This window comes from Brachyhypopomus gauderio, unplaced genomic scaffold (genome assembly GCF_052324685.1).
Source record: "Brachyhypopomus gauderio isolate BG-103 unplaced genomic scaffold, BGAUD_0.2 sc188, whole genome shotgun sequence".
NCBI lineage: Eukaryota > Metazoa > Chordata > Actinopteri > Gymnotiformes > Hypopomidae > Brachyhypopomus > Brachyhypopomus gauderio.
In genome coordinates this window covers 185,796-211,949 of record NW_027507009.1, presented here as the reverse complement: position 1 = coordinate 211,949, position 26,154 = coordinate 185,796, and the positions used below count along the sequence as shown (strand labels likewise).

The following is a 26,154-nucleotide window of genomic DNA, read 5'->3' as shown; positions in this document are numbered from 1 at the left end:
CATTTCCAGTGTGTGGTGTGTTATAACTCTAAACCATTTCCAGTGTGTGGTGTGTTATAACTCTAAACCATTTCCAGCGTGTGGTGTGTTATAACTCTAAACCATTTCCAGCGTGTGGTGTGTTATAACTCTAAACCATTTCCAGCGTGTGGTGTGTTATAACTCTAAACCATTTCCAGCGTGTGGTGTGTTACAACTCTAAACCATTTCCAGCGTGTGGTGTGTTATAACTCTAAACCATTTCCAGCGTGTGGTGTGTTATAACTCTAAACCATTTCCAGTGTGTGGTGTGTTATAACTCTAAACCATTTCCAGTGTGTGGTGTGTTATAACTCTAAACCATTTCCAGCGTGTGGTGTGTTATAACTCTAAACCATTTCCAGTGTGTGGTGTGTTATAACTCTAAACCATTTCCAGCGTGTGGTGTGTTACAGGATGGCCAAACTAGACTGCCACTGGCACCTTCGTTTCAATGCTTCATATACTTTCTTCATGTTGAATACGTTGTATTAGCATTGTAAACGAGGAAAAGGTTCATTGTGGGAGCCTTTAGAACATAAGGTCAGGTTTTGTGTGCCAAGCACCAAAGACAAGCGAATGAATCCATGAATATGTGATTATGTGATTTTTGCTGTTTTATTCCTTTTTAGGGAGTAGAGGAGTGGCGAAAGAAGAGGAAGAAAGAGGAGGAAGAGGAGGAACAAGGGAGTGAGCGATTGAGTCTCTGACAGGACTGACAGCGAGATAGGAACGAGAGAATGGAGGCGCTGTCATTGGAGTCGGCCACAGTGGAGGAACTGGTGGAGGCCTCCATCCTAGCATTTGGTGAGTGTGTTAAGTGTTGGTGTATTAAGCGTTAAAGTGTTGAGTGTCAGCATTGTTGGGTTCCAGCGTGTTAAGTGTTGTGTGTTAAGTGCTGATGTATTATGGGTCAAAATATTACATGTTAGTGTGTTAAGTGCTGATGTATTAAGGGTCAGAATATTACATGTTAGTGCGTTAAGTGCTGGTGTATTAAGTGCCTGTGTGTTAAGTGTTAGTGTATAAAATGCTGGTGTATTAAGTGACATGTCTGATTATGTCTGTTAACGTTTTTACATCATTCAAATGTTATGTCTGTAAATGGTTTTAGTCTGCTTTCACTGACTGCTGTGCTCGGACACGTTATTAGACAATGGCAGGCTGTGAGCAGTTGTGTTGACGCGTGATTGGATGATGCCAGGCTGTGACCTGTTGTGTTGGCACGTGATTGGGCGATACCAGGCTGTGACCTATTGTGTTGGCGTTTGTCTAGATGACACTGGGAAGCTGAAGGACACCTCTTTGGTGCGTATGTTTCTGATGATGCATCCCTGGTACCTGCCCTCTACGGACCTGGCCAGAATGCTCCTGCACAAGTATCCTTCTGTCACGTGGACCCCCACCCGTGGGTTGGGGATAAGCTTCACCTCTGCACCTTCAGGCTTATGGTTTCTGACGTGTATAAACCAGAATGTTGTCGTACAGGGTCCCTGGTTTCAGTGAACGGGGTTACCGAGTCTTAACAAAACATCAGGTCTCAGGAGGAGAGATCAACGGCTGAGATCAGGAGTCGAATCTGTCACCTGGTCAAGTAAGACTGAACAGTCTCTCTCACAGCTCAACGTCCACTACAGTCTCTCTCACAGCTGAACGTCCACTACAGTCTCTCTCACACAGCTGAACGTCCACTACAGTCTCTCTCACACAGCTGAATGTCCACTACAGTCTCTCTCACACAGCTGAACGTCCACTACAGTCTCTCTCACAGCTGAACGTTCTAAACTACAGTCTCTCTCACAGCTGAATGTTCTAAACTACAGTCTCTCTCACACAGCTGAAGGTTCTAAACTATAGTCTCTCTCACACAGCTGAATGTTCTAAACTACAGTCTCTCTCACAGCTGAACGTTCTAAACTACAGTCTCTCTCACAGCTGAATGTTCTAAACTACAGTCTCTCTCACACAGCTGAATGTTCTAAACTATAGTCTCTCTCACACAGCTGAATGTTCTAAACTACAGTCTCTCTCACAGCTGAATGTTCTAAACTACAGTCTCTCTCACAGCTGAACGTTCTAAACTATAGTCTCTCACACAGCTGAATGTTCTAAACTACAGTCTCTCTCACAGCTAAACGTTCTAAACTAGTCTTTCTCACACAGCTGAATGTTCTAAACTACAGTCTCTCTCACACAGCTGAATGTTCTAAACTACAGTCTCTCTCACAGCTGAATGTTCTAAACTACAGTCTCTCTCACAGCTGAATGTTCTAAACTACAGTCTCTCTCACAGCTGAACGTTCTAAACTATAGTCTCTCACACAGCTGAATGTTCTAAACTACAGTCTCACAGCTAAACGTTCTAAACTAGTCTCTCTCACACAGCTGAATGTTCTAAACTACAGTCTCTCTCTCAGCTGAACATTCAACACTGTAGTCTCTCACATATGTGAATCCTGTATTGTTTGCACCACAGCTTTGAAGCTTAGTACATATATTCCAATTCTCTCTCTCTCTCTCTTTTCTCTCTCTCCTTCTGTAGATTCTGGATCTCAGAGTTTCCTGCAGAGTTCAATCTCAATCCAGCTTTAGCTGAACAGATTAGAGATCTCAGGGAACAGCTCAACACAGAAGGCAATGAGAGAGAGAGCCAACTTATTGATGTAGAGAGTGTGTAAGTGTGCTCACACACGTACACACACACACACACACGTACACACACACACACACACACACACACACACACACACACACACACACACACACACACACACACACACACATACACACACAATTAAAAGCATACACACAAAACACACACATTATCATGTGAAAACCAGTACAATCAATCCCTCCCAAAATTATACATAGACTCAAGTAGAATTGAACCTTTAGCGTTGTTTTATTGTAGTGGGTTTTTTACATTTCTTTGAGTACTTTTTGTCCCTCGCAGGCCATCGTATAAGTGGAAACGGCAGGTAACTCAGCGAGTCCCATCCCTGTCGAAGAAGAGGAAGATGTCTCTGCTTTTTGATCATCTGGACTCCTCTGAACTCGCCGACCACCTAACCTACTTGGAGTACAAGTCCTTCTGCAAGATCCTGGTGTGTGAGTGTGTGTAAAAGTTTGTGTGTGTGAGTGTGTGTGAGTGTATGTGTGTGTTTGTGTGTGTGTAAATATGCGTGTGTGTGTGTGTGGTGCTGTAGTTCCAGGACTACCACAGTTTTGTGATGCATGGCTGCACTGTGGACAACCCCATCCTGGAGCGCTTCATCTCCCTCTTCAACAGTGTGTCCCGCTGGATCCAGCTCATGGTGCTCACCAAGCCCACCCCCCAGCAGCGGGCCGCCGTCCTCACACACTTCGTCTGCGTGGCACAGGTCTGTCGTGCATGCCAAAACCAGCTCGCTGAGGACCTGTGTGTGTGGGTGGGTGGGTGTGTGTGTGTGGGGGGGGGAGTGTGGGTGGGTGTGTGTGTGTGGGTGGGTGGGTGTGTGTGTGGGGGGGGGAGTGTGGGTGGGTGTGTGTGTGTGGGGGGGGGGAGTGTGGGAGTGTGTGTGTGTGTGTGGGGGGGGAGTGTGGGAGTGTGTGTGTGTGTGTGTGTGTGTGTGTGTGTGTGCGTGTAGTCATGTAGATGGAGGTTGTAGTCATGCAGATGGAGGTTGTAGGTATGTAGATGGAGGTTGTAGGTATGTAGTTGAAGGCTGTGGGCGTGTAGATGGAGGCTGTGGGCATGTAGATGGAGACTGTAGTCATGTAGATGGAGGCTGTAGTCATGTAGATGGAGGCTGTAGGTATGTAGATGGAGGCTGTAGTCATGTAGATGGAGGCTGTGGGCATGGAGATGGAGGCTGTAGGTATGTAGATGGAGGCTGTAGGTATGTGGATGGAGGCTGTGGGCATGGAGATGGAGGCTGTAGGTATGTAGATGGGGGCTGTAGTCATGTAGATGGAGGCTGTAGTCATGTAGATGGAGGATGTAGGTATGTAGATGGAGGCTGTAGGTATGTAGATGGAGGCTGTAGTCATGTAGATGGAGGCTGTAGGTATGTAGATGGAGGCTGTGGGCATGTAGATGGAGGCTGTAGTCAGGTAGATGGAGGCTGTAGGTATGTAGATGGAGGCTGTAGTCATGTAGATGGAGGCTGTAGGTATGTAGATGGAGGCTGTGGGCATGTAGATGGAGGCTGTAGTCAGGTAGATGGAGGCTGTAGTCATGTAGATGGAGGCTGTAGGTATGTAGATGGAGGCTGTGGGCATGGAGATGGAGGCTGTAGGTATGTAGATGGAGGCTGTGGGCATGTAAATGGAGGCTGTAGGTATGTAGATGGAGGCTGTAGTCATGTAGATGGAGGCTGTAGTCATGTAGATGGAGGCTGTGGGTATGTAGATGGAGGCTGTGGGTATGTAGATGGAGGCTGTGGCTATGTAGATGGAGGCTGTAGGTATGTAGATGGAGGCTGTGGGCATGTAAATGGAGGTTAGACTACTTAACAACACTGTAAGTTAAAAAAACATCTGTGCTTCTATCGTACTAAACCTGCTGTCTGGGATGCAGTGGTGGTAACACAACCGAACAGTAACCTTATATTATTATTATATTATGTTCAGCTACCTCAACATTTAACGATGGTACATTTTAAAATATGTTAAACACTCCTCTTGTACATCGTGTTGACTGGTTCTCTCTTGGCTCTTCCACTTCTTGTTTTATCTGAATTGTTTCCCTTTCGGTCGTGTCCAATCACGTCACAGCGCCCAGTGCCTGAATAAACCACTGTGTGAAACGCCAGGTTTCAGCCCTTTTTAGAAATGCTTCATTTTAGTAGCTGCCCAGGTTTCTAACTGACTGCTGTGAACCAGAATGTGATCTCTGTGTGGATCCAGTCTGTTACAGACATGAAAAATTACTGCTGTCATTCTGGAATTTGACAGAGACATCATGTTACATACCCCCAGGAAGGAAGAGGGCGCCGCGATCTGGCATTGGAGTAGGACGCAGAGAGAACAAGACCTGCCTGATCTTTATAAAAATGTTTTACTGCGCGCTTTAGCTACATGGACTGGAATATCTCTCTTTTCAGAAAGGTCACAGTCTCAGATAAGAACAAATCTACAAATCAGTGTTTTAGTGTGACAGCGCCGCTCTGGTGGGGATGGTGTGAGATGAACACGGTTAGAGCCACCGGGGCGCTGACCCCTGCACGACCTGGCTGTTCTCACCTGTTGTGCAGTGTCATGTCAGAGGAGGCGTGAGTCACATAAGGATATCTACACTCTCCACCCCCCTAGCTCTCACAGGATATGTGTCTCATTACTGTTTCCTCCTCTTAAGTGCGGGGGTACAAGCCAACGCTCTTCGTAAATTCGCCAGTAACTCCAGCTATCTGGACAGATATTAGAACTTTCCTCCAGCTGGGGTGACCTTCACGTGATCTGTGTGTGGTACGTGTGTTCTGTGTGAGTTCTGTGTGTAGTACGTGTGTCGCTTGAACGTTGTTCTCGTTTTATGGATCATAAAATAGACACAGTATACTCACAGTTTCAGCCTACTGTGAATGTGTTGGATACATCTCGACCATTCTCGCAGTCCAGTAGCAGTTATTTTACTGCTTTTGATGCGGTAGATCAGCAGTTTGTTGCAGAGCTTGTTATGACCTCTAGGGCAACGACATGTCAACTGGATCCCATGCCAACACAATGGGTGAAAGCCTGTTCTCCGTCTGTCTGTCCTCTTATTACTATGGTCATTAATGCTTCACTTAGCTCAGGAATGGTTCCGGCATGTTTGAAGCTGGCAGCCATCACTCCAGTTCTCAAGAGGCCTGGCTTAGATCCTGAGAATTTTGATAACTATAGGCCCATTTCGAATCTCCCATTTCTCACTAAACTGCTGGAGCGAACAGTAGCTGCGCAGTTAAAGGAACATATTGAATCCTGTGATCTGAGGTCTTGAGGTCTTTCAGTCTGGTTTTAGGAGAAATCACAGTACTGAAACTGCTCTTGTCAGGGTGGTGATTGATTTGTTTATGGCGGCTGACCAGGGACTGCTTAGTTTGCTTATTTTACTGGACCTAACTGCAGCATTTGACACAGTGTGCCATAGCCTATTGCTATCTTAGCTTAAAAATATGATTGGCATAACTGCGACTGCGTTAGCATGGATCACTTTTTATCTCTCTGACAGGCAGCAGTTTGTTTCTATTGGAGGTTTTAAATCTGACATTTGTTCCGTTTCACATGGAGTCCCCCAGGGCTCAGTGCTTGGACCTCTGCTTTTCATTTTGTACCTGCTTCCTCTTGGGGACATTATTAGGCAGCATGGGCTGCAGTTTCACTGCTATGCTGATGATGTGCAGATTTATATCTACACCAAACCTGCCCATAGCTTGCCTCCTCTTGCCTTGTTGAGCTGCTTAACGGACGTTAAGGCACGGATGATGGAGAACTTCCTGAGTTTAAACAATAGAAAATCTGAGGCCATCATAATTGCTTCTCCTACTACAGTTAGGAGACTTGGTGACACTACTGTTAGTATTCCGGGTTTTGTTGTTTCTACCTCTGCTGAGGTAAGAAATCTCGGAGTCACGTTTGACTCTACGTTATCTTTTGAGTCACACATTAAAAATACATGTAGGTCAGCCTTCTTCCATCTTAGGAGTATTTCTAGGATTCGCCCTTTCCTTTCTTTTGCTGCTGCTGAGACCTTGATCCATGCGTTTGTCACATGCCGACTGGATTACTCCAATGCTCTGTTGTATGGCCTCCCTGCGCGGGCCTTGAGCAAGCTGCAGTATGTGCAGAATTCAGCTGCGAGGGTGCTTACACATAAAAGATCTTGGGAGCATATTACTCCGGTTCTGTGTCACCTTCATTGGCTTCCAGTGTAGTATCGCATCCAGTACAAACTGCTAGTGTTGGTTTTTAAATCCCTGCATGACCTTGCTCCTTCCTACTTAAGTAGGTTACTCCAGCCATACTCCCCGATGCGTACACTTAGATCTTCAAGCCAACACTTGCCTGTGGTTCCGCCCTATAAGTTATGTTCCACTGGGAAAAGAGCATTCTGTGTTGCAGGTCCAATGCTGTGGAATGGGCTCCCTGATGAAATGCGGGCTTGTGCGAGTGTGTTCTGTGTGTAGTCTGTGTGTAGTATCTGTTTTCTGTGTGTGTTCTGTGTGTAGTACATGTGTAGTACATGTGTTCTGTGTGTAGTACGTGTGTTCTGTGTGTAGTATGTGTGTTCTGTGTGTAGTACGTAATTTGTTGAGTGGATTGCAGATTGGCTACCGTGAATGTCAATCAAAATACAACCGTCAGTGCAGATGTGCGATTCATCTACTACTATTTTATGTGACGCGATCTACGCACATTCCTTCGCGATCGACCAACACTTCCTTCGCGATCGACGTAATGAGCACCCCTGCTTTAGTAGTTACATTCAGCAGCAAAATTAGTTTTTTCAATACTCACTTTATTGGAAGTGCATTTTTAACAGTAATAATGTATCTCCTGACATTTGAATAATGTATCTCCTGACATTACGTTTGTGTCACTGCGCGGCATTATTTGTAAATATATTTGTAAACATAATACAAGCGAACTATTCAGTCAGACAGCTATTTGTTGTGAAACGAAATACCATTACAATTTCAAGCATTTTAAAGTAGGCTACGTTAGCCAAAATTCCAGCACTTTTCAAACCTGGAACACAATGCAACATTAAAATTCGTCAGGTAAATGTTCCTTCCCCTGTTTGTGAGGGGTGTTTCTTTACACTACCACATATCATTACGGGGAACACTGCACAGAATGACGTGAACGTGCTCGCCCTCTCACAGGTTCACGTGCGGAGTCAAGCACTACGGTCAGACGCAAAAGTTTAACTCAGCCAAGAAGAAAGGAAATATATATTTTTTTACTAAGTAAAATAAAAAATAGTAATGCACAGTTATTTGGATAAGTAACTTTAATCTGATTACTGGACTGGAAATAGTAACGCGTTATATTACTCATTACTGAAAAAAGTTGTAAGATTAGAGTAACGCGTTACTGACATCATTGGTGTGTAGTATGTGTGTTCTGTGTATAGTACGTGTGTAGTATGTGTGTTCTGTGTGTAGTATGTGTGTTCTGTGTGTAGTATGTGTGCTCTGTGCTCTCCCACAGGTGCGGAGATGTTAAAATATTGATGTGCTCTGCCGGCTTCTGGCTCTAAAGGTTTTTTGGCCGTTGGGCGTCCCGTAGCAGCCCCGCCCCAGGACGCCCTCACCCCCTATGCCTCATCTTCCTGATCCCTCTCTCCTACCCCTCTATCGGGTCCTCTCCTCTCCAAACACCCCCCGCTGTGCACCCCGTCTCTCCCGGGGACCTGGGGTGAATGTGGGGAGGAAGGAACACCGATGGGCTCCCACACAGAAAGCCTTGTGTGGTTTTACACAATTTAGTCTTTGTTCTTAGCAAAAATAATAAATTCATGTTTGGCTACAATAAAGGTGGTATGGGCATGTATGCATGTGTGTGGGTGTTTGTGTGTGTGTGTGTGTGGGTGGGTGTGTGTGTGTTTGCGTGTGTGCTGGAGCAGCTGGGGCTGGATTGATTTTTGGTGTGTGTCTGTGTATAAGTGTATATAGGTGTGTGTGTGTGTGAGTGTATAAGTGTATATGGATGTGTGTGTGTGTGTGTATCTGAGCAGCTTGGGCAGGATTGATTTTTGGGTTGTGTGTGTGTGTGTGTGTGTGTGTGTGTGTGTGTGTGTGTGTGTGTGTGTGTGTGTGTGTGTGTGTGTGTGTTTGGGTTGAAGGGCAGAGGATGTCCCCCATAGAGCTTCATTCACAAGGCATTACTATGGCCTGAACACACACACACACACACACACACACAATCACATTCTACATAGTCCTCCCACTGTGCTCTGACATAGTACCATGTATGATTATTGTATCGTGTGTGTGTGTGTGTGTGTGTGTATGTGTGTGTCATGGTGTGATGGAACTCGTGCAGTAAAAAAGACTTTGTCTTCTGCTCAATGTCTCTCCAGGATATATAATATTTTGTCATCTATCCTCTTAATAGGACTACAAGCATTTTCATACTCCCCTACCAGTTACCAAGAGCTCGTCAAAAGACGAGGTGCCATCCAGGCCATCCAGGCCTGTCCTTTGTTATGTATATGGAGCCGTCTCCAGGTAGACGGGGGGTGGGTGGGTGATAGTGGGAACTGTTGTAACGTGGCTTGCGCCACGGAGCGAGGAGACGGACACAATTGCTGAGAGGAGCGAGATTTATTGCAGGGAATACCATACTCGTCGTCACTTAGCCAGTCCGGGTCGATAACGGGAGGGCAGTCAGTAAAACAGGCGTATACTGGCATAACTAAAACAGGGGAACACGAGTAACAAGCAGGAAACCAAAAGACGGGAACAAATAAACGGTCAGGTATAGCGATAAACACAGAAACAGCTAAACATCCAAAATATATCAAAATATCAAAACACCAGACAAAGGACAAGGGAGACTCAGGGGTTTATATACATGGGACAGAAAACGAGGGACAGGTGTGAACGATAATACAGGGGCGTGGTAACAAACGAGGAATCACGAAGACAAACGAGCTGGGCGGGATGAACAGGCAGGGAACACGGACATAAGGGAACCCAGAGTGGCAGCTACGAGAGGGGCGTTGCCCTACGTGACAACTGTGTAGATCCATTGACTCAGATGGAATGGAGAAGAAAAAACTCTGGTGTTGCACATATGGGATATAGTGGCACATATAGTGGCAGTTTTTCAAAAGACAAAAACTATTTCAATTAAGGTAAAAAAATCAGAGCTATTTTGGCTAATGAAAATGCTACTTTCTGCAGTGTGAGATTTCCTAAACTTCCTCTTTTTGTTTCCTGGTTATGGCTGTTGTGTTTTTGGAAGAGGCACACTGCAAAAAGTACCATCTTGATGAGTTAAAATTGCTCAAGAATATTATTCTATTTCAAGTAGCTGAGGATTTTTTTGTAAAAAATTATGTAACCATATCTTTACCTAGTGGCAGTTTTTCAAAAGACAAAAACTATTTCAAATAAGTTAAAAAAAATCAGAGCTATTTTGACTGATGAAAATGCCACTTATATGCCACTAAAATTCAAATATTATGTTTGTGTCAATTTCACATTATTTCAACCTTTCACAAATCAAATCTCAAACATATCCTGATATGAGCAGACTTCTTGCAAGAGAGCTTGCAGTCTCATGAGGCAGCCAAAGGTGTGTATTGAAAGGTGTGTCAACAGCAACCACCCACAGCTGACACACGCTTCTTTTACATAACACTAGAGGTAAGAAGGGCTTATCACACCTACCAAGAGAGCAAGAGACTTATGTCATTTGACATAAGTTGGGAGTCTAGTAGGGAGTCTGTCTAAAGACGAGGGTTTGGTAGTTCTAGTGTCTATAATCTGAGCATGTCTGAGAGATCAGTAGGATCTCAGTAGATGATGGTGCGTATGGTCAGCACTCAGAATGGAGAGGCTTTGATACAGCTCTTAGATACGAGCAAGTCTCCCTGAACCTCAGAAGTGATTTTCAAATCAAGACTGAACACCTGTCTCAGACTTCTCCCAGCTAGGCTTTAGACACAGTGTACAGCTGGGCTTTAGTGTTGAGTGTTCCACTGCGCTTCAGTGTTGAGTGTTCGGTGTTGAGTTTTCAGCTGGGCTTCATTGTTGAGTGTTCAGTGTTGAGTGCTCAGAGTTGCGTGTTCAGATGGGCCTTAGAGCTGAGTGTTCAGTGTAGAGTGTTTAGCTTGGCTTCATTGTTGAGTGATCAGCTGAGCTTCAGTGTTGAGTGTTCAACTGAGCTTCAGTGTTGAGTGTTCAGTGTTTAGCATTCAGCTGGGCTTCGTTTATCACCCTCTCTTCACTAAAACCTCTCCTTTATCACCCTCTCATCACTTATTCCCCCCTTAATCACCCCCCCCTCCACAATCACCTCTGTCATTACACTCATACTCACCTCTTGAACCTCATCTATTCAACCTGTTCATTCTGCATTATTTTTATATGACTCATTGACTCGTTGACTCATTGTCTCTCTGAATCATTGTTTTTCTCCAAACCCAAACCTGGTTTCAGCTGTGGCCCTTTGGCACTAACACCACGTGTCATTAGAATCCAGGGAGGCTCTCTTTGTTCTATTTTCAGGGAGCGAGGTTCTATTGCTGGATCACTAACACAACATCATAATGACTAAAGATTGCATTTAAAGATCAGAAAATTAGTTACTTCATTGTTTGATTAAAAACATACATCCAATGATTATATATCTGATCTTTGAGCACTGCGATATGATGATATGTATTGTGTGATCACACTACAATGTCTATGGTTCCATATCATGCTCTTTATTACATTAGCTGTGTAGCTGTAAACCTGGTGAGGATGTAGACCTGGTGTAGCTGTAAACCTGGTGAAGATGTAGACCTGGTGTAGCTGTAAACCTGGTGAGGATGTAGACCTGGTGTAGCTGTAGACCTGGTGTGGATGTAGGCCTGGTGTAGCTGTAGACCTGGTGAGGATGTAGACCTAGTGTAGCTGTAGACCTGGTGAAGATGTAGACCTGGTGTGGATGTAGACCTGGTGTAACTGTAGACCTGGTGAGGATGTAGACCTAGTGTAGCTGTAGACCTGGTGAAGATGTAGACCTGGTGTGGATGTAGGCCTGGTGTAGCTGTAGACCTGGTGAGGATGTAGACCTAGTGTAGCTGTAGACCTGGTGAAGATATAGACCTGGTGTGGATGTAGACCTGGGGTAACTGTAGACCTGGTGAGGATGTAGACCTGGTGTAACTGTAAACCTGGTGAGGATGTAGACCTGGTGAAGATGTAGATCTGGTGAGGATATAGACCTGTGAGGATGTATACCTGGTACAGCTGTAGACCTGGTGTAGCTGTAGACCTGGTGTAGCTGTAGATCTGGTGAAGATGTAGACCTGATGTAACTGTAGACCTGGTGAAGATGTAGACCTGGTGAAGATGTAGACCTGGTGAGGATATAGACCTGGTGCAGCTGTAGACCTGGTGTAACTGTAGACCTTGCAAGGATGTAAACTTGGTGTAGCTGTTGATCAGGTGAAGATGTAGATCAGGTGAAGATGTAGATTTGGTGAGGATATAGACCTGGTGAGGATGTAGACCTGGGTTAACTGTAGACCTTGTGAGGAAGTAGACATGGTGTAGCTGTAGATGAGGTGAAGATGTAGATCTGGTGAGTTTTCCGTGACCATTATGATTCTTTAGCCCATGATGATGACTGGCTTATAAGCCGTTTCAGATTTCCAAGAACTGTCCTCTTGTGTTGAGTTGGGTCCAGTTTTGGAGAGAGAAACGCGAGGAGTAGCGCATTACCAGCGACAACGCTCGGCTTCCTGGCAACTGTCTCGTTTCAAAGAGAACTAGCAGCCCGGTCGGGGACATCCCAGTCATCTTTGAGCCGGGCCAGGCCAGCTGTTTTGGATGGGATCATCTGAATGTCAGCTAGGTATATAAAGTTTCCATATGAAGCGGTTGACCAGGCAAACATTAAAGCGCAACTTGCGCGATAGCCGGTTTCCCTAATGTAATCGGAGCGATTGCACACACATTTCTATGAAGGCATCATCTGAGGAGGAATTTGCTTATGTGAATAGAAAGCACTTTAATTCCAAAAACGTGCAAATAATCTGTGATGCAAAAATGTGCCTTACTAATGTAGTGGCACGTTGGCCTGGATCAACCCAATGATTAGTACATCCTTACAAACTGCATGGTTGGGATAAGATTACAAGCTAGCAGAGTGCGTGACGGGTGGCTTCTTGGTAAGCAATAAAATGTAAGCATTTAAATAAAAGCATTTGACATTTCCAGCTTAGAATAATTCATTTTAAACATGGGTAATTGTTAAATTACTTAGGAAACAGCAGCTACGTGCTCAAGACGTGGCTGATGACCCTTCGTAATCCACAGACTGACCGGGAGCGGAGATACAATTCTCTCCATTCTTACACCCGGTCAGTAGTGGAGAGGGAGATTGGACAGCTGAAAAGCCGGTGGCGCTGCCTGGACAGGACCGGGGGATGCTCGTGTATCGGCCAGAGAAGGTGTGTCGTATTGTGAGGGCATGTGGGGTCCTGCACAATGTTGCGCACAGGTATGCCGTGCCATTGTTGGAGGTGGTGGAGCACCCAGCGAACCCAGAGCCAGGACAAATTAATGCGCAGCGCAAATTTTAACCAATTCTTTTATTGAGTCGCTGATGCTAGTGAGCACATCACTGATATTTTTTAGGTGCATTATATTATTCTGCCAGTGTGCGTTGTTCTGACCCCACACCATTTAAAGCTTCACACACGCTGTCCCACTCAGACCTTTTGCGCTTTGCCGTAATGCCACAACGTGCCAAACATTTTTTCCGCACCTCTACCTCATTCAGGAGCGTCTCTACTTTCACATTCTGTGAATTTCCTCTTTTTCCCCGTTTACACATGGTTTGTGATAGATCAGAGAGCAAATTTCTCCGGTGCAGGGCAAATTTAAATGAATTTGCATATTTATAGGGGGGCGTGTCAGCGTGTGCGCTCAATTCCACGTTGATTGGGATGTACAAAAGAAATGTGCGTGGATTCCGGCGTACGCACAGTTTGATACATCTGGATTTTTTTATGGGTACGCCATTTTCTGGATTTGTACGTACGCCAATTTTTAGTAAGAAATCCACACAAGTCTTTGTACATGAGGCCCCTGGGCCTCATTTATAAAACTTTGCGTGGAATCTGGAGTGAAAATGTACGTGCGCTCAAAACCAGGAAATTGGGCTCCTTTTCATGAGAGGATGGCATGTTTAATTGAGGAACCCCTGTTAAGTGGCATGGTGACTGAAAAGGAGGGCGATACAGACTTGGCTGATGAACCCATCACTGGTGAACCAGGTAAAAACAAATTATCCACAATAATCCAAATTATCCACTGTGGGAGTGGACAGCAGTCATTCAGCTGAAGACTGCCAACCCGGTGTCTCTGGTGCCCCGGTTGCCTCCAGCGGTGCACCACGTGCTTTAAGCGGAGGTCGTGTTCTGACTGAGGCTGTTTTATAAACACAATTACAGCAATTGACAATTTAACAAATGAGCTTAAAGAGATTAAGGGGATACTGTCTGAAATGTCAAGTACATTAAAAGAACTTGTTAAAAAATACCTTTGCGTTTCTCTCCAATTATTTATAATCGACGCATCACGTCTTCGCGCAGTCTGACTGCTTGAATATTACGTGCGTCAGGTGGGTAAACATGTGGGTCTGGTTCAGGGTCATTTGCTTGTTGGTCGGTCATTATCAGGGGGAGACCATTCTGCTGTACCATGTTGTGTAGCACGGCACATGCTCTCACTATCCGGCAGACTTTTTCTGGGTTGTAAAGCAGTCTCCCACCTGATGCATCTAAACAGCGCCATCGGCCTTTTAGCAGCCCGATGGTGCGTTCTACAACAGAGCGTGTCAGAGTGTGCACGTCATTGTAGCGTCCTTCTGTTCTTAATCTTGATCTATTCGGGATTAACTGATGCGTGAGGATGGTTTGCGCATTTACTTGCAATTCTCTATTTAACCAGATGATGTCACTATTTCCCCACTCTCTCTATCTCTCTCTCTCCGCAATGTTTTACAGGTTTACGGCAGCTCTAGAGTTTGCTTAAAACTACGCACGTTTTTACGCCACGTACTTTTTTATAAATCACAGTTTTTGCGCAAGATGTTGCGTGCGCACATTTCAGACCCGTTTTTGTGCGTACGCACGCTTTATAAATGAGGCCCCTGGTGAGGATGTTTCAATTTTTAGTGGAATTGCATATAGAGGTTTAGGGTTAGGATAATTTTTTTGACCTATGTACTCAACACAAATTGTGTGTAGTTTTGTTCATGTAAATGACATGGAGGAGCTTTTGATTCATTTATGATGATAACATTAATAAGAATAATAATAATAATAATCAATAATAATAATTACTATTATAATATTAACTATTATCATTACTATTATTACCCATATTTATTCTTAGCATTTTTATCATTAATATATTTTATTTCTTTTTTTTTGGAAAAAATTTCTAGAAACATTCTGTCTTTTTGTCTTCTTCTTTTGGTCTCTCTCTCCTTCCCTCCTATCATCTCTCTCTCTCCTTCCCTCCTATCATCTCTCTCTCCCCTTCCTTCCCTCCTATCATCTCTCTCTCTCCTTCCTTCCCTCCTATCATCTCTCTCTCTCCTTCCCTCCTCTTTCTCTCTGTAGAAACTTCTACAGCTACAGAACTTCAACACCCTGATGGCTGTGGTTGGGGGTCTTAGCAACAGCTCCATCTCTCGTCTCAAAGACACACAAGCCCACGTCAGCAACGACACCCACAAGGTGCTGACCAAACTCACCTCCTCCTCCACCCTCTCCTCCACTCCACAACAACCATTAAACAACCTTCAACACAGCACCACCATCTTAACTACATACACCACCATCATCTCCTCCACACAACCTCCATCACCACCACACCTTCACCATCATCTCTACCACACAACCTCCATCACCACCACACCTCCACCATCATCTCTACCACACAACCTCCATCACCACCACACCTCCACCATCATCTACACCACACAACCTCCATCACCACCACACCTTCACCATCATCTACACCACACAACCGCCAACACCACCACACCTCCACCATCATCTCTACCACACAACCTCCATCACCACCACACCTCCACCATCATCTACACCACACAACCTCCAACACCACCATACCTTCACCATCATCTCTACCACACAACCTCCATCACCACCACACCTCCACCATCATCTACACCACACAACCTCCATCACCACCACACCTCCACCATCATCTACACCACACAACCTCCAACACCACCCCACTTCCACCATCATCTACACCCTACAGCCTCCAACACCACCCCACCTCCACCATCATCTACACCCTACAACCTCCAACACCACCCCACCTCCACCATCATCTACACCCTACAACCTCCAACACCACCACACCTCCACCATCATCTACACCACACAACCTCCAACACCACCATACCTTCACCATCATCTCTACCACACAACCTCCATCACCACCACACCTCCACCATCATCTCTACCACACAACCTCCATCACCACCACACCTCCACCATCATCTCTACCACACAACCTCCATCACCACCACACCTCCACCATCATCTACACCACACAACCTCCATCACCACCACACCTTCACCATCATCTACACCACACAACCGCCAACACCACCACACCTCCACCATCATCTCTACCACACAACCGCCAACACCACCACACCTCCACCATCATCTACACCACACAACCTCCATCACCACCACACCTCCACCATCATCTACACCACACAACCTCCATCACCACCACACCTCCACCATCATCTACACCACACAACCTCCATCACCACCACACCTTCACCATCATCTCTACCACACAACCTCCATCACCACCACACCTCCACCATCATCTACACCACACAACCTCCATCACCACCACACCTTCACCATCATCTCTACCACACAACCTCCATCACCACCACACCTTCACCATCATCTCTACCACACAACCTCCATCACCACCCCACCTCCACCATCATCTACACCACACAACCTCCATCACCACCACACCTCCACCATCATCTACACCACACAACCTCCAACACCATCACACCTCCACCATCATCTACACCACACAACCTCCATCACCACCACACCTCCACCATCATCTACACCACACAACCTCCAACACCACCCCACCTGCACCATCATCTACACCACTTCTTTGTCCCTTCTCCACGTCATGTCTCTCTCCATCTCTTCCCCCGTGTCTCAGACCTTTAACGATCTGGTCGAGCTGGTCACGTCCTGTGGGAACTACAGTCGGTACCGCCGCCGGTTTTGTGAGTGTGTGGGGTTCCGTTTCCCAATCCTGGGCGTGCACCTGAAAGATCTCATCGCCGTGCACGTGGCCCTTTCTGACTGGAGCGACCCGGAGAAAACCCGGGTCAACTTGGCCAAGACTCAGCAGCTCTACGCCATCCTGCAAGAGCTGGCACTGGTCCAGAGCAACCCGCCCAAAATAGACGCCAACACGGACCTCCTCAACCTGCTGACGGTGAGGCCTGCTGGGTGCCAGCCCTGTAGGGGGTGTGTGCATGCGCATGTTTGTGTGTGTGTGTGTGTGTGTGTGTACGTCTGTGCACACAGACATGTCAGTGCACACAGACATGTCCGTGCGTGTGTGCGCATAAGTGTGTACGTAAGGTGGAGCATGTGTGTGTGAGACCCTGTGTGTGCATATGTGATGTGTATATATATGTGGATGTATACATAATGTGTGTGTACATGTTTATGCACATGTGTGTATACACGTGTGTGTGTGTGTGTCTGTGTATTTACGTGTGTGTGTAAATGTTTGTACATTTGTGTGTGTGTGTGTGTGTGTGTGTGTGTGTGTGTGTGTGTGTGGGTGTAAATATGTATGTGCGTGTGTGTACATGTGTGTTTGTATGTGTGTGTACAGAGGAGAAGATCTGGTTTCTCTTAGGAAGCTCTTGCCCAGAGGTCCTTCTGCCCCAGGTGCTCATGGGAGATATTAACTGTGTCTACTGGGGATGTCAGAGAGTAATGATTCTAAATATATACTGCATTTAGAAAAGCTTTAAAATGTGAAAATGTCTTAAAAACAAGCTGTGAACACACACACACACACACACACACACACACACACACACAGTTGAGGGTGTAAGGTCAATGTGAGGTGAAACACACAAAACCACCGAGGGCGTCCTGATGTCCTCTGATGAGCTGACGTCTGTCCACACGAGTTCCTGCTCCTCGCTTTATTTTTAAGGGATGCTGCTTGTGAACACACACACACACACACACACAGGAAGACTGATAAGTGCCACCCATCATGGCAACGTTCATGAATTTGACTGAACACACAGGATATAAATGTTATAAGCACAGGAACATTGGTGCCTCTGTTCTTTCTGTCCTGACAAAAACCTTGTGGAGGCCTTTTATCTGTGTCCACACACACACACACACACACACACACACACACACACACACACACACACACTAAAGGCTGTTAAGAGGATGTCACCATGTGTAAAGAACAGCCCTTGTGTGAAGGACATTCCTCTAGCCTCAGCTGCACCAGATTAAAAGCACACATGTAAACAGGATTAAAGGCACATGTAATCCAGATTAAAGGCACATGTAAACAGGATTAAAGGCACATATAAACTGGGTTAAAGGCACATGTAAACAGGATTAAAAGCACATGTAATCCAGATTAAAGGCACATGTAAACAGGATTAAAAGCACATGTAATCCATATTAAAGGCACATATAAACTGGGTTAGAGGCACATGTAAACAGGATTAAAAGCACATGTAATCGAGATTAAAGGCATATGTAAACAGGATTAAAAGCACATGTAATCCAAATTAAAGGCACATATAAACTGGGTTAAAGGCACATGTAAACAGGATTAAAAGCACATGTAATCCAGATTAAAGGCACATATAAACTGGGTTAAAGGCACATGTAAACAGGATTAAAAGCACATGTAAACAGGATTAAAAGCACATGTAATCCAGATTAAAGGCACATGTAAACAGGATTAAAAGCACATGTAAACAGGATTAAAAGCACATGTAATCCAGATTAAGGGCACATGTAAACAGGATTAAAAGCACATGTAAACAGGATTAAAAGCATATGTAATCCAGATTAAAGGCACATGTAAACAGGAATAAAAGCACATGTAATCCAGATTAAAGGCACATGTAAACAGGATTAAAATCACATGTAATCCAGATTAAAGGCACATGTAAACAGGATTTAAAGCACATGTAATCCAGATGAAAAGCACATATAAACTGGGTTAAAGGCACATGCAGATGGGGTTAAAGACACATATAAACTGGGTTAAAGGCACATGTAAACAGGATTAAAAGCACATGTAATCTAGATTAAAGGCACATGTAAATAGGGTTAAAGGTACTGGTCTTGTGACCAGAGGGTCGTGGGTTCAATTCCCAGACCTGGGGCCATGACTGAGGTGCCCCTGAGCAAGGCCCTTAACCCTCAATTGCTCACTTGTATAAAAATGAGATAAAAATGCAAGTCGCTCTGGATAAGGGCATCTGCCAAATGCCATAAATGTAAATGTAAAAAAAGGTATATGTAAACTGGGATAAAGGCGCATGTAAACTGGGATAAAGGCGCACGTAAACTGGGTTAAAGGTGCATGTAAACTGGAATAAAGGCGGATGTAAACTGGGATAAACGGGCATGTAAACTGGGTTAAAGGCCCATGTAAACTGGGTTAAAGGTGCATGTAAACTGGAATAAAGGCGCATGTAAACTGGGATAAACGGGCATGTAAACTGGGTTAAAGGCCCATGTAAACTGGGTTAAAGGCGCATGTAAACTGGAATAAAGGCGCATGTAAACTGGAATAAAGGCGCATGTAAACTGGGATAAAGGCGCATGTAAACTGGGTTAAAGGCGCATGTAAAGCACACAAGCTTGGAAAGGCCTGGAATTACACTTACATTCATATTTTGTGTGTGTGTGTGTGTGTGTGTGTGTGTGTGTGTGTGTGTGTGTGCTGGGTAGGTTTCACTGGACCAGTATCACACAGAAGACGAGATCTACCAGCTCTCTCTACAGAGGGAGCCGAGAAGCTCCAAATCATCAGTGAGCTCCTCATCACTGACCAATCACGTGCTGCTCCTGGGTGTCCAACCACCATTAATGTTCTAATGTGCTTTTCTTATTTGTGATTGGCTGATCAGAATTCAAGCCCCTCCCCCAGCCTATCTGCTAAACGACCGTCAATGATTGATGAGTGGGCGGCATCTGTGAAACCTAAAGCTGATCCAGCCATCATCACCAAACACATCGAGAAGATGGTTGATGTACGAGAAGATCTTTCTTATGGGGTGGGGTTGACAATGGGGCGGGGTTGGACTGGAGGGCGGGGTTGGACTAGGGGGCGGGGTTGGACTGGGGGCGGGGTTGGCCTATGGGGCGGGGTTGGCCTAGGGGGCGGGGTTGGACTAGGGGGCGGGTTAATTTGGGAACACTCACTAATGTAACACTACATAGACATTTTGCCCAAGTTATTGCTATTTCTTTTGATGTTTGTCAAGAGTCGTGAAATCACACTGAAAAGAATAATTGTCTACCTTCAGCTGTTTACATGAGGAGTCTAATGTATCAAATGTTTCTGTGCCTACAGTCAGTGTTTAAGAACTTTGACACCGATGGAGATGGTCATATTTCCCGTGAAGAATTTGAGATCATCAGGAATAACTTCCCCTATCTTAGCAAGTTTGGAGAGTTGGACACAAACCAGTGAGTGTGGTATAGCTGATGCTGTGTTAAAGTCCTGAGTTTTACAATCAGTACTTCCTCCTTTTCACTCAGTTCTGCCTTCTTTACACTCAACGCCACCTTCTTTACACTCAGTACCACCTTCTTTACACTCAATGCTACCTTCTTTACACTCAGTGCCACCTTCTTTACACTCATTGCCACCTTCTTTACACTCAATGCTACCTTCTTTACACTCAGTGCCACCTTCTTTACACTCATTACCACCTTCTTTACACTCAATGCCACCTTCTTTACACTCATTGCCACCTTCTTTACACTCATTACCACCTTCTTTACACTCATTACCACCTTCTTTACACTCAATGCCACCTTCTTTACACTCAGTGTCGCCTTCTTTACACTCAATACCACATTCTTTACACTCAGTACCACACTGTAGAATTTTGTATTTAACTTTTCCTTATTTGCACTCGGTCCTGCATCCCAGTTGGTGCCAGCTGTAAGACGTGACACGTGTGTGTGTGTGTGTGTGTGTGTGTGTCTTAAGGGACGGGAGGATCAGCAGGGAAGAGATGATCGACTACTTCATGAATGCCAGCTCTCTGCTGAACTGTAAGATGGGATTCTTACACACGTTTCTGGAGACCACCTACATGAGGCCCACCTTCTGTGATCACTGCACTGGGTTTGTGAGTATTACTGCTACACCTGTGGAGAAACGGGTGGAGCACTGGCTGGGTGGAGGAATGGCTGGTGGTGTAAGGCTGTACTGTGATGGTGCTGGATTACATGGCAGGGTCCTAACCTCGTCTGCTTGTTCCAGACCAATGATGTGGTTGCAGGAGTGAGAGCCCAGCAGGTGTCCTGGTGCAGTTACTCATTATTCCACTAGGGTGCATCAGAGAGTCAGTTTTGGGTAATGCTGTAAACAGCATTATATAAATTCTTAAAATAACAAAGTTTAAAATGACAAACACTTTTCAAAATGACTTTTTCTCTTTCCCTCTTTCACTCCCTGTCTCCCTCTCTCTCACTCCCTCTCTATCTCTCTCTCTCTCTCTCTCTCTCTCTCTCTCTCTCTCTCCCTCTCTTTTTCTCTCTCCCTCTCTCTTATATTATGGCACCATGCCCAGTAAGATGTTTTGAACACTGTGTGCCCAGATTTGAAACCCACCCTCCCACACTTTCTGGTGTCTATCCTAAACCTTGCCTGACAGCATGTGTGTGTGTGTGTGTGTGTGTGTGTGTGTGTGTGTGTGTTTGTGTGTGTGTGTGTGTGTGTGTGTGTGTGTGTGTGTGTGTGAGAGATCATTCCTGTACTTTAAGAACTACACTAACTCCCAGTGCTAATTGATTGTAAAACTCTATTTATCACACACACACACACACACACACACACACACACACACACACACACACACACACACACACACACACACACACACACACACACACACACACACACACACACACACACACACACACACACACACACACACTCAAGCTCATGTCCTCTTGAGGGTCCTGTGCAGTATATCCTGTGTATTTTAATTGTACCAGGACTGCAGTCTTCTGGACGGAGATCTCAAATGTTGTTCCTGGGAGGCAGGTTGGGGTTACAGCCCCTAGTGCAGGACTGTGTGTGTGTGTGTGTGTGTGTGTGTGTGTGTGTGTGTGTGTGTGTGTGTGTGTGTGTGTGTGTGTGTGTGTGTGTGCGTGCGTTCTGGTCTTTTCATCTATTGTTCTGCTGTGATTGCTTCTTGCTTTTGATCCTGACCTCCTCTTTCCCTCCTCCTTCATCTCCCAGCACTGTTCTACCTCTCCATCTCTCCATTTCTCCATCCATCTTCCCTTTTCTGTCTTCCTTTTTATTAACACTTTCACTTAATTTTTGCAATGGAGATTTCAAAACTGGTTTTCCTATGTGTTTTGTTCTAGATATGGGGCATCTATAAGCAAGGATACAAGTGTAAAGGTGAGGAACCATGTCATAGTTCTGGCTGAGAGTGAAACTATGTTCCAACACCCATGTGAAAAAAACCATTCGTGTCATTCATAAAGCTTTCATAAATCTACCAAGTCTGTTCATTAAGGAGTCTGTTCATTAAGGAGTCTGTTCATTAAGGAGTCTGTTCTTTAAGGAGTCTGTTCATTAAGGAGTCTGTTCATTAAGGAGTCTGTTCTTTAAGGAGTGTTTATTAAGGAGTCTGTTCTTTAAGGAGTCTGTTCATTAAGGAGTCTGTTCATTGTCTTTCTTCTCACTCTCTTCTAACTTTTTGTTTCTAGCTGTCACATGTGTGTGTGGGACCTGTGGGTAGATGTGTTGTGTATAGAATAAGCAAGTCTTACTTCCCCATTAGTGCTAAAGTAGTGTGAGACAGGCTTGTCTAAACAGGCATCTCTCAGCCCATAATAGATATTATGGAGCAGTTTTAGCATGTGTGTGTGTGTGTGTGTGTGTGTGTGTGTGTGTGTGTTGAAAGACATTTGAAAGAATAATGCTGACATTTCACCACAGGAGTTGCCAATATTATTACTGTGGGTGGGTGTGTTCATGGACAGTGTGTTAGTACTGTGGGTGTGTGGACAGTGTGTTGGTACTGTTGGAAACAGACTGTGGTCCCCATGTTTAATCTCTTCTAGTCATGCTCTACCTCTCCCTTCTCCTTTTCTGCCCCAATCTCTCCGTTTAACTCTGTTCTCTCATCCCTCGCTCCCTTGTTCGCCTGTCTGTTGTCACTGCAGTGTGTGGTGTGAACTGTCATAAGGCGTGTCGCTCACGTCTGGTGGTCGAGTGTCGCAAGAGGACGAAGAGCATCAGTCACGAGACTCCGCCCCTCCGACAGGCACGATCCTACAGCTTCCCACTACCGTCCAACACACCCTCCAACCTGCAGAGCACGGGTACGCACACACACACACACACACACGCACACGCACACGCACACGCACACGCACACGCACACGCACACGCACACGCACACGCACACGCACGCACGCACGCACGCACGCACGCACGCACGCACGCACACACACACACACACACACACACACACACACACACACACACACACACACACACACACACACACACACACACAGACCTGCAGGAACTGTCAAAACTTCAGGTTTAATTGCCTCCTCATCCTTTGTGTGTGTAGGCCTCTATGTGTGTCTTTATGTGTCTGTATATGTGTGTGTGTGTGTATGCACATGTGCGTGTGTGTGTGTGTGTGTGTATCCTGCTCACACTCTGACCATCTCACTCTCCGACCGTCTCACTCTCCGACCTTCTCACACTCTGACCGTCTCACACTCTGACCGTCTCACACTCTGACCGTCTCACACACTGACCGTCTCACTCTCTGACCGTCTCACACACTGACCGTCTCACACTCTGACCGCCTCACACTCTGACCGTCTCACTCTCTGACCATCTCACTCTGTCCTCTAGTCATAACAGAGGAGGACACGGAGGCTGCGAGTGAGGCCATGTTCGATGTTCACCTGTAACCAAGGTAACGTGGAGTCTCATCAGCTACACGCTCACATCACCACAGAGCAGCATGGTTTATTGAGAGAGGACATAAATATTACTGTTGTGATTTCAAAACTGCTGCATGCTCCGTGCTAACTGGACTGTGTTATTAATGTGGTTGCAGAGATGTGGGCAGTATGTCATCATCAAACGGCCAAGAAACGTTCATGGTGCGAACAGAGACAAGCGCACCGATGGTACGCTCGCCTGGCGTGTGATTCTGACCAGCCCTTTGGTCAGGAACGAGGATTTATCAACCGCCGTCCTGATACTGTAATTCTGAAAGAAAAAAAAAACAAAGAAACAAACAAAAAAACTAAACAAAAAAAAACGAACTGAGTGTTGGTGATATTCAATTCTATTTAAGGACTAGATCTCCCTTCTTTACCTGCTCTAGGAATAGTAAGATCGTCTAGTATGACATAAGCATGCTGCCATCTTGTGGACGAAGACTGTAAGTGCACAACAAAGTCAGCACTCGTGTTCTGTTTCTTTGAACTATTGTACAGAATTCTGTTTCAGTTGTTTTTATATTTCAGTTCAAATACTTCCATTTTAAAAGTCAGTTTAAGTAGCGGAATACAAACAGCTTTCTCGTTTGTGTTTTTACTGAAAGATGTCAGTAATTAAATGTGTCTGTAGCCTACCACAGAGGAAGAAATCCTTTAAAAATCCTTTAATTGCACATTTAATTCCAATAGCCCCAAGGTGCTGAAATCAACAAAGGCTGGTGTTGTTTCTACAGAGCTTGTGTTTCTGACGTGAACCTTGTCTTTGTGACTAGCTAGCAGAATATTGACTCTTATACACACACACACACACACACACACACACACACACACACACACACACACACACACACACACACACACACACACACACACACACACTTTTGTCAGTGAAAAACATTGGACCAGGACGTTTTGGACGTCGGCCTATCATCTTACTTTTTTGTCTTTTCTATAGTCCATGAAATACTCTGAACTCTTCCAATAACTGAAATATGAATGTAGACGATCCAGATAGTATTGCCATGAGAACATTTTAAATATAATGAGAAATATATATATGAAGCATATTGTGTATGTGTACATGTACGGCTTTGCTGTCATATTCAAAGTGTACTGAGACTGTTTGTCAATGTGCTCAATATTGTGTCTTTTTACCTGTTGTTTTAGCATGCACAACAAAGACTTTTCTACTGCTGTATTACCTGAGCTTGCTGTTTCTGGTCCCCGTGGGAAGACCTTGTAAGCTGTGCGATGTTGTATTGCGGTGGTGATGTTAAGGTGGTGTGTTACCCTTTAACTGTCTTATTCTGTGCTCTATAGTCTACAGTAGGTAACTCTGTTTTAGAAATGAAGTTATCAACTTAATTACTTGGGCTGTCACGTTGTTTCTTTGCTCTCTCTCTCTCTCTCACACACACACACACACACACACACACACACACACACACACACACACACACACACCTTATCTGTCTGGTGCGTTGATATTCATTACCACCTTGGCAGGTTTGGACGATGTTTCTCCTGCTTACGAAGCTTTACCGATTTGAACCCCTGCATCGGAAACATGGGCCCGTGTTGCGTGTATTTGTGCGAGGTAGAAAGCCTTCACTCCTTCACTCGGAGGGAAAAGCTTCCCCATCGTCACCTCGTGTGCTGTGCTGTAGGCCCTAATCGGATTTTATCTTCTTGACGGTTTGCTAAGCGAAAATCATTTCACTTGGCCTTTTTCCTGCTCACGGTCCATCCCTTTCAAAATATATCGATTCATATTACACACATCTGTCATTATCGTTGGAGAGGCGCCACTACAAACCACCAGCCATCACTGATCCCATACAGGGTGTCATTTTAACTGTGAACTTTAGATGGCGCTGTTGAGCTTCCGAAGAGTCAAAGGAGACTTACTGGCGATATCATTTTTTTTGTAACGTTGCAATTGTCCGAAGTCCCTTCAACACTGCATCGGTCAAATAAGACGGATAAATTCTCGAGAGTCGAGAAACATTTAATTCAGAACCAATGTTTAATATTCAATTAGTAATTATTTGGTTTGAAAATCACTTTGTTTATCATGCATGTATAGCACACACACACACACACACACACACACACACACACACACACACACA

At 45.1% G+C, this 26,154-nt stretch overlaps 1 protein-coding gene across 3 annotated transcripts in view; it reads left to right on the top strand.

The window, feature by feature from the left end:
- Nucleotides 1-25,381, top strand: part of LOC143502069 (RAS guanyl-releasing protein 2-like) — a 44,825-nt gene extending 19,444 nt beyond the window's left edge. For 2 of the 3 annotated variants that reach the window (XM_076995253.1, XM_076995252.1), the window contains 16 exons: nucleotides 651-825; nucleotides 1,295-1,397; nucleotides 1,556-1,612; nucleotides 2,561-2,692; nucleotides 2,972-3,122; nucleotides 3,225-3,398; nucleotides 15,329-15,445; nucleotides 16,950-17,231; nucleotides 19,751-19,831; nucleotides 19,930-20,052; nucleotides 20,376-20,491; nucleotides 21,021-21,162; nucleotides 22,412-22,448; nucleotides 23,219-23,377; nucleotides 23,928-23,991; nucleotides 24,136-25,381. In XM_076995253.1, coding sequence (XP_076851368.1) covers nucleotides 759-825; nucleotides 1,295-1,397; nucleotides 1,556-1,612; nucleotides 2,561-2,692; nucleotides 2,972-3,122; nucleotides 3,225-3,398; nucleotides 15,329-15,445; nucleotides 16,950-17,231; nucleotides 19,751-19,831; nucleotides 19,930-20,052; nucleotides 20,376-20,491; nucleotides 21,021-21,162; nucleotides 22,412-22,448; nucleotides 23,219-23,377; nucleotides 23,928-23,986 — 1,800 coding nt within the window. In that variant the 5' untranslated portion in view covers nucleotides 651-758 and the 3' untranslated portion in view covers nucleotides 23,987-23,991; nucleotides 24,136-25,381. Of the gene's footprint in view, nucleotides 1-650; nucleotides 826-1,294; nucleotides 1,398-1,555; nucleotides 1,613-2,560; nucleotides 2,693-2,971; nucleotides 3,123-3,224; nucleotides 3,399-15,328; nucleotides 15,446-16,949; nucleotides 17,232-19,750; nucleotides 19,832-19,929; nucleotides 20,053-20,375; nucleotides 20,492-21,020; nucleotides 21,390-22,411; nucleotides 22,449-23,218; nucleotides 23,378-23,927; nucleotides 23,992-24,135 lie in introns of those variants that run through there. The other variant, XR_013127074.1, reaches the window with a different exon arrangement.
- The last annotated feature ends 773 nt before the right edge of the window (nucleotides 25,382-26,154 follow it).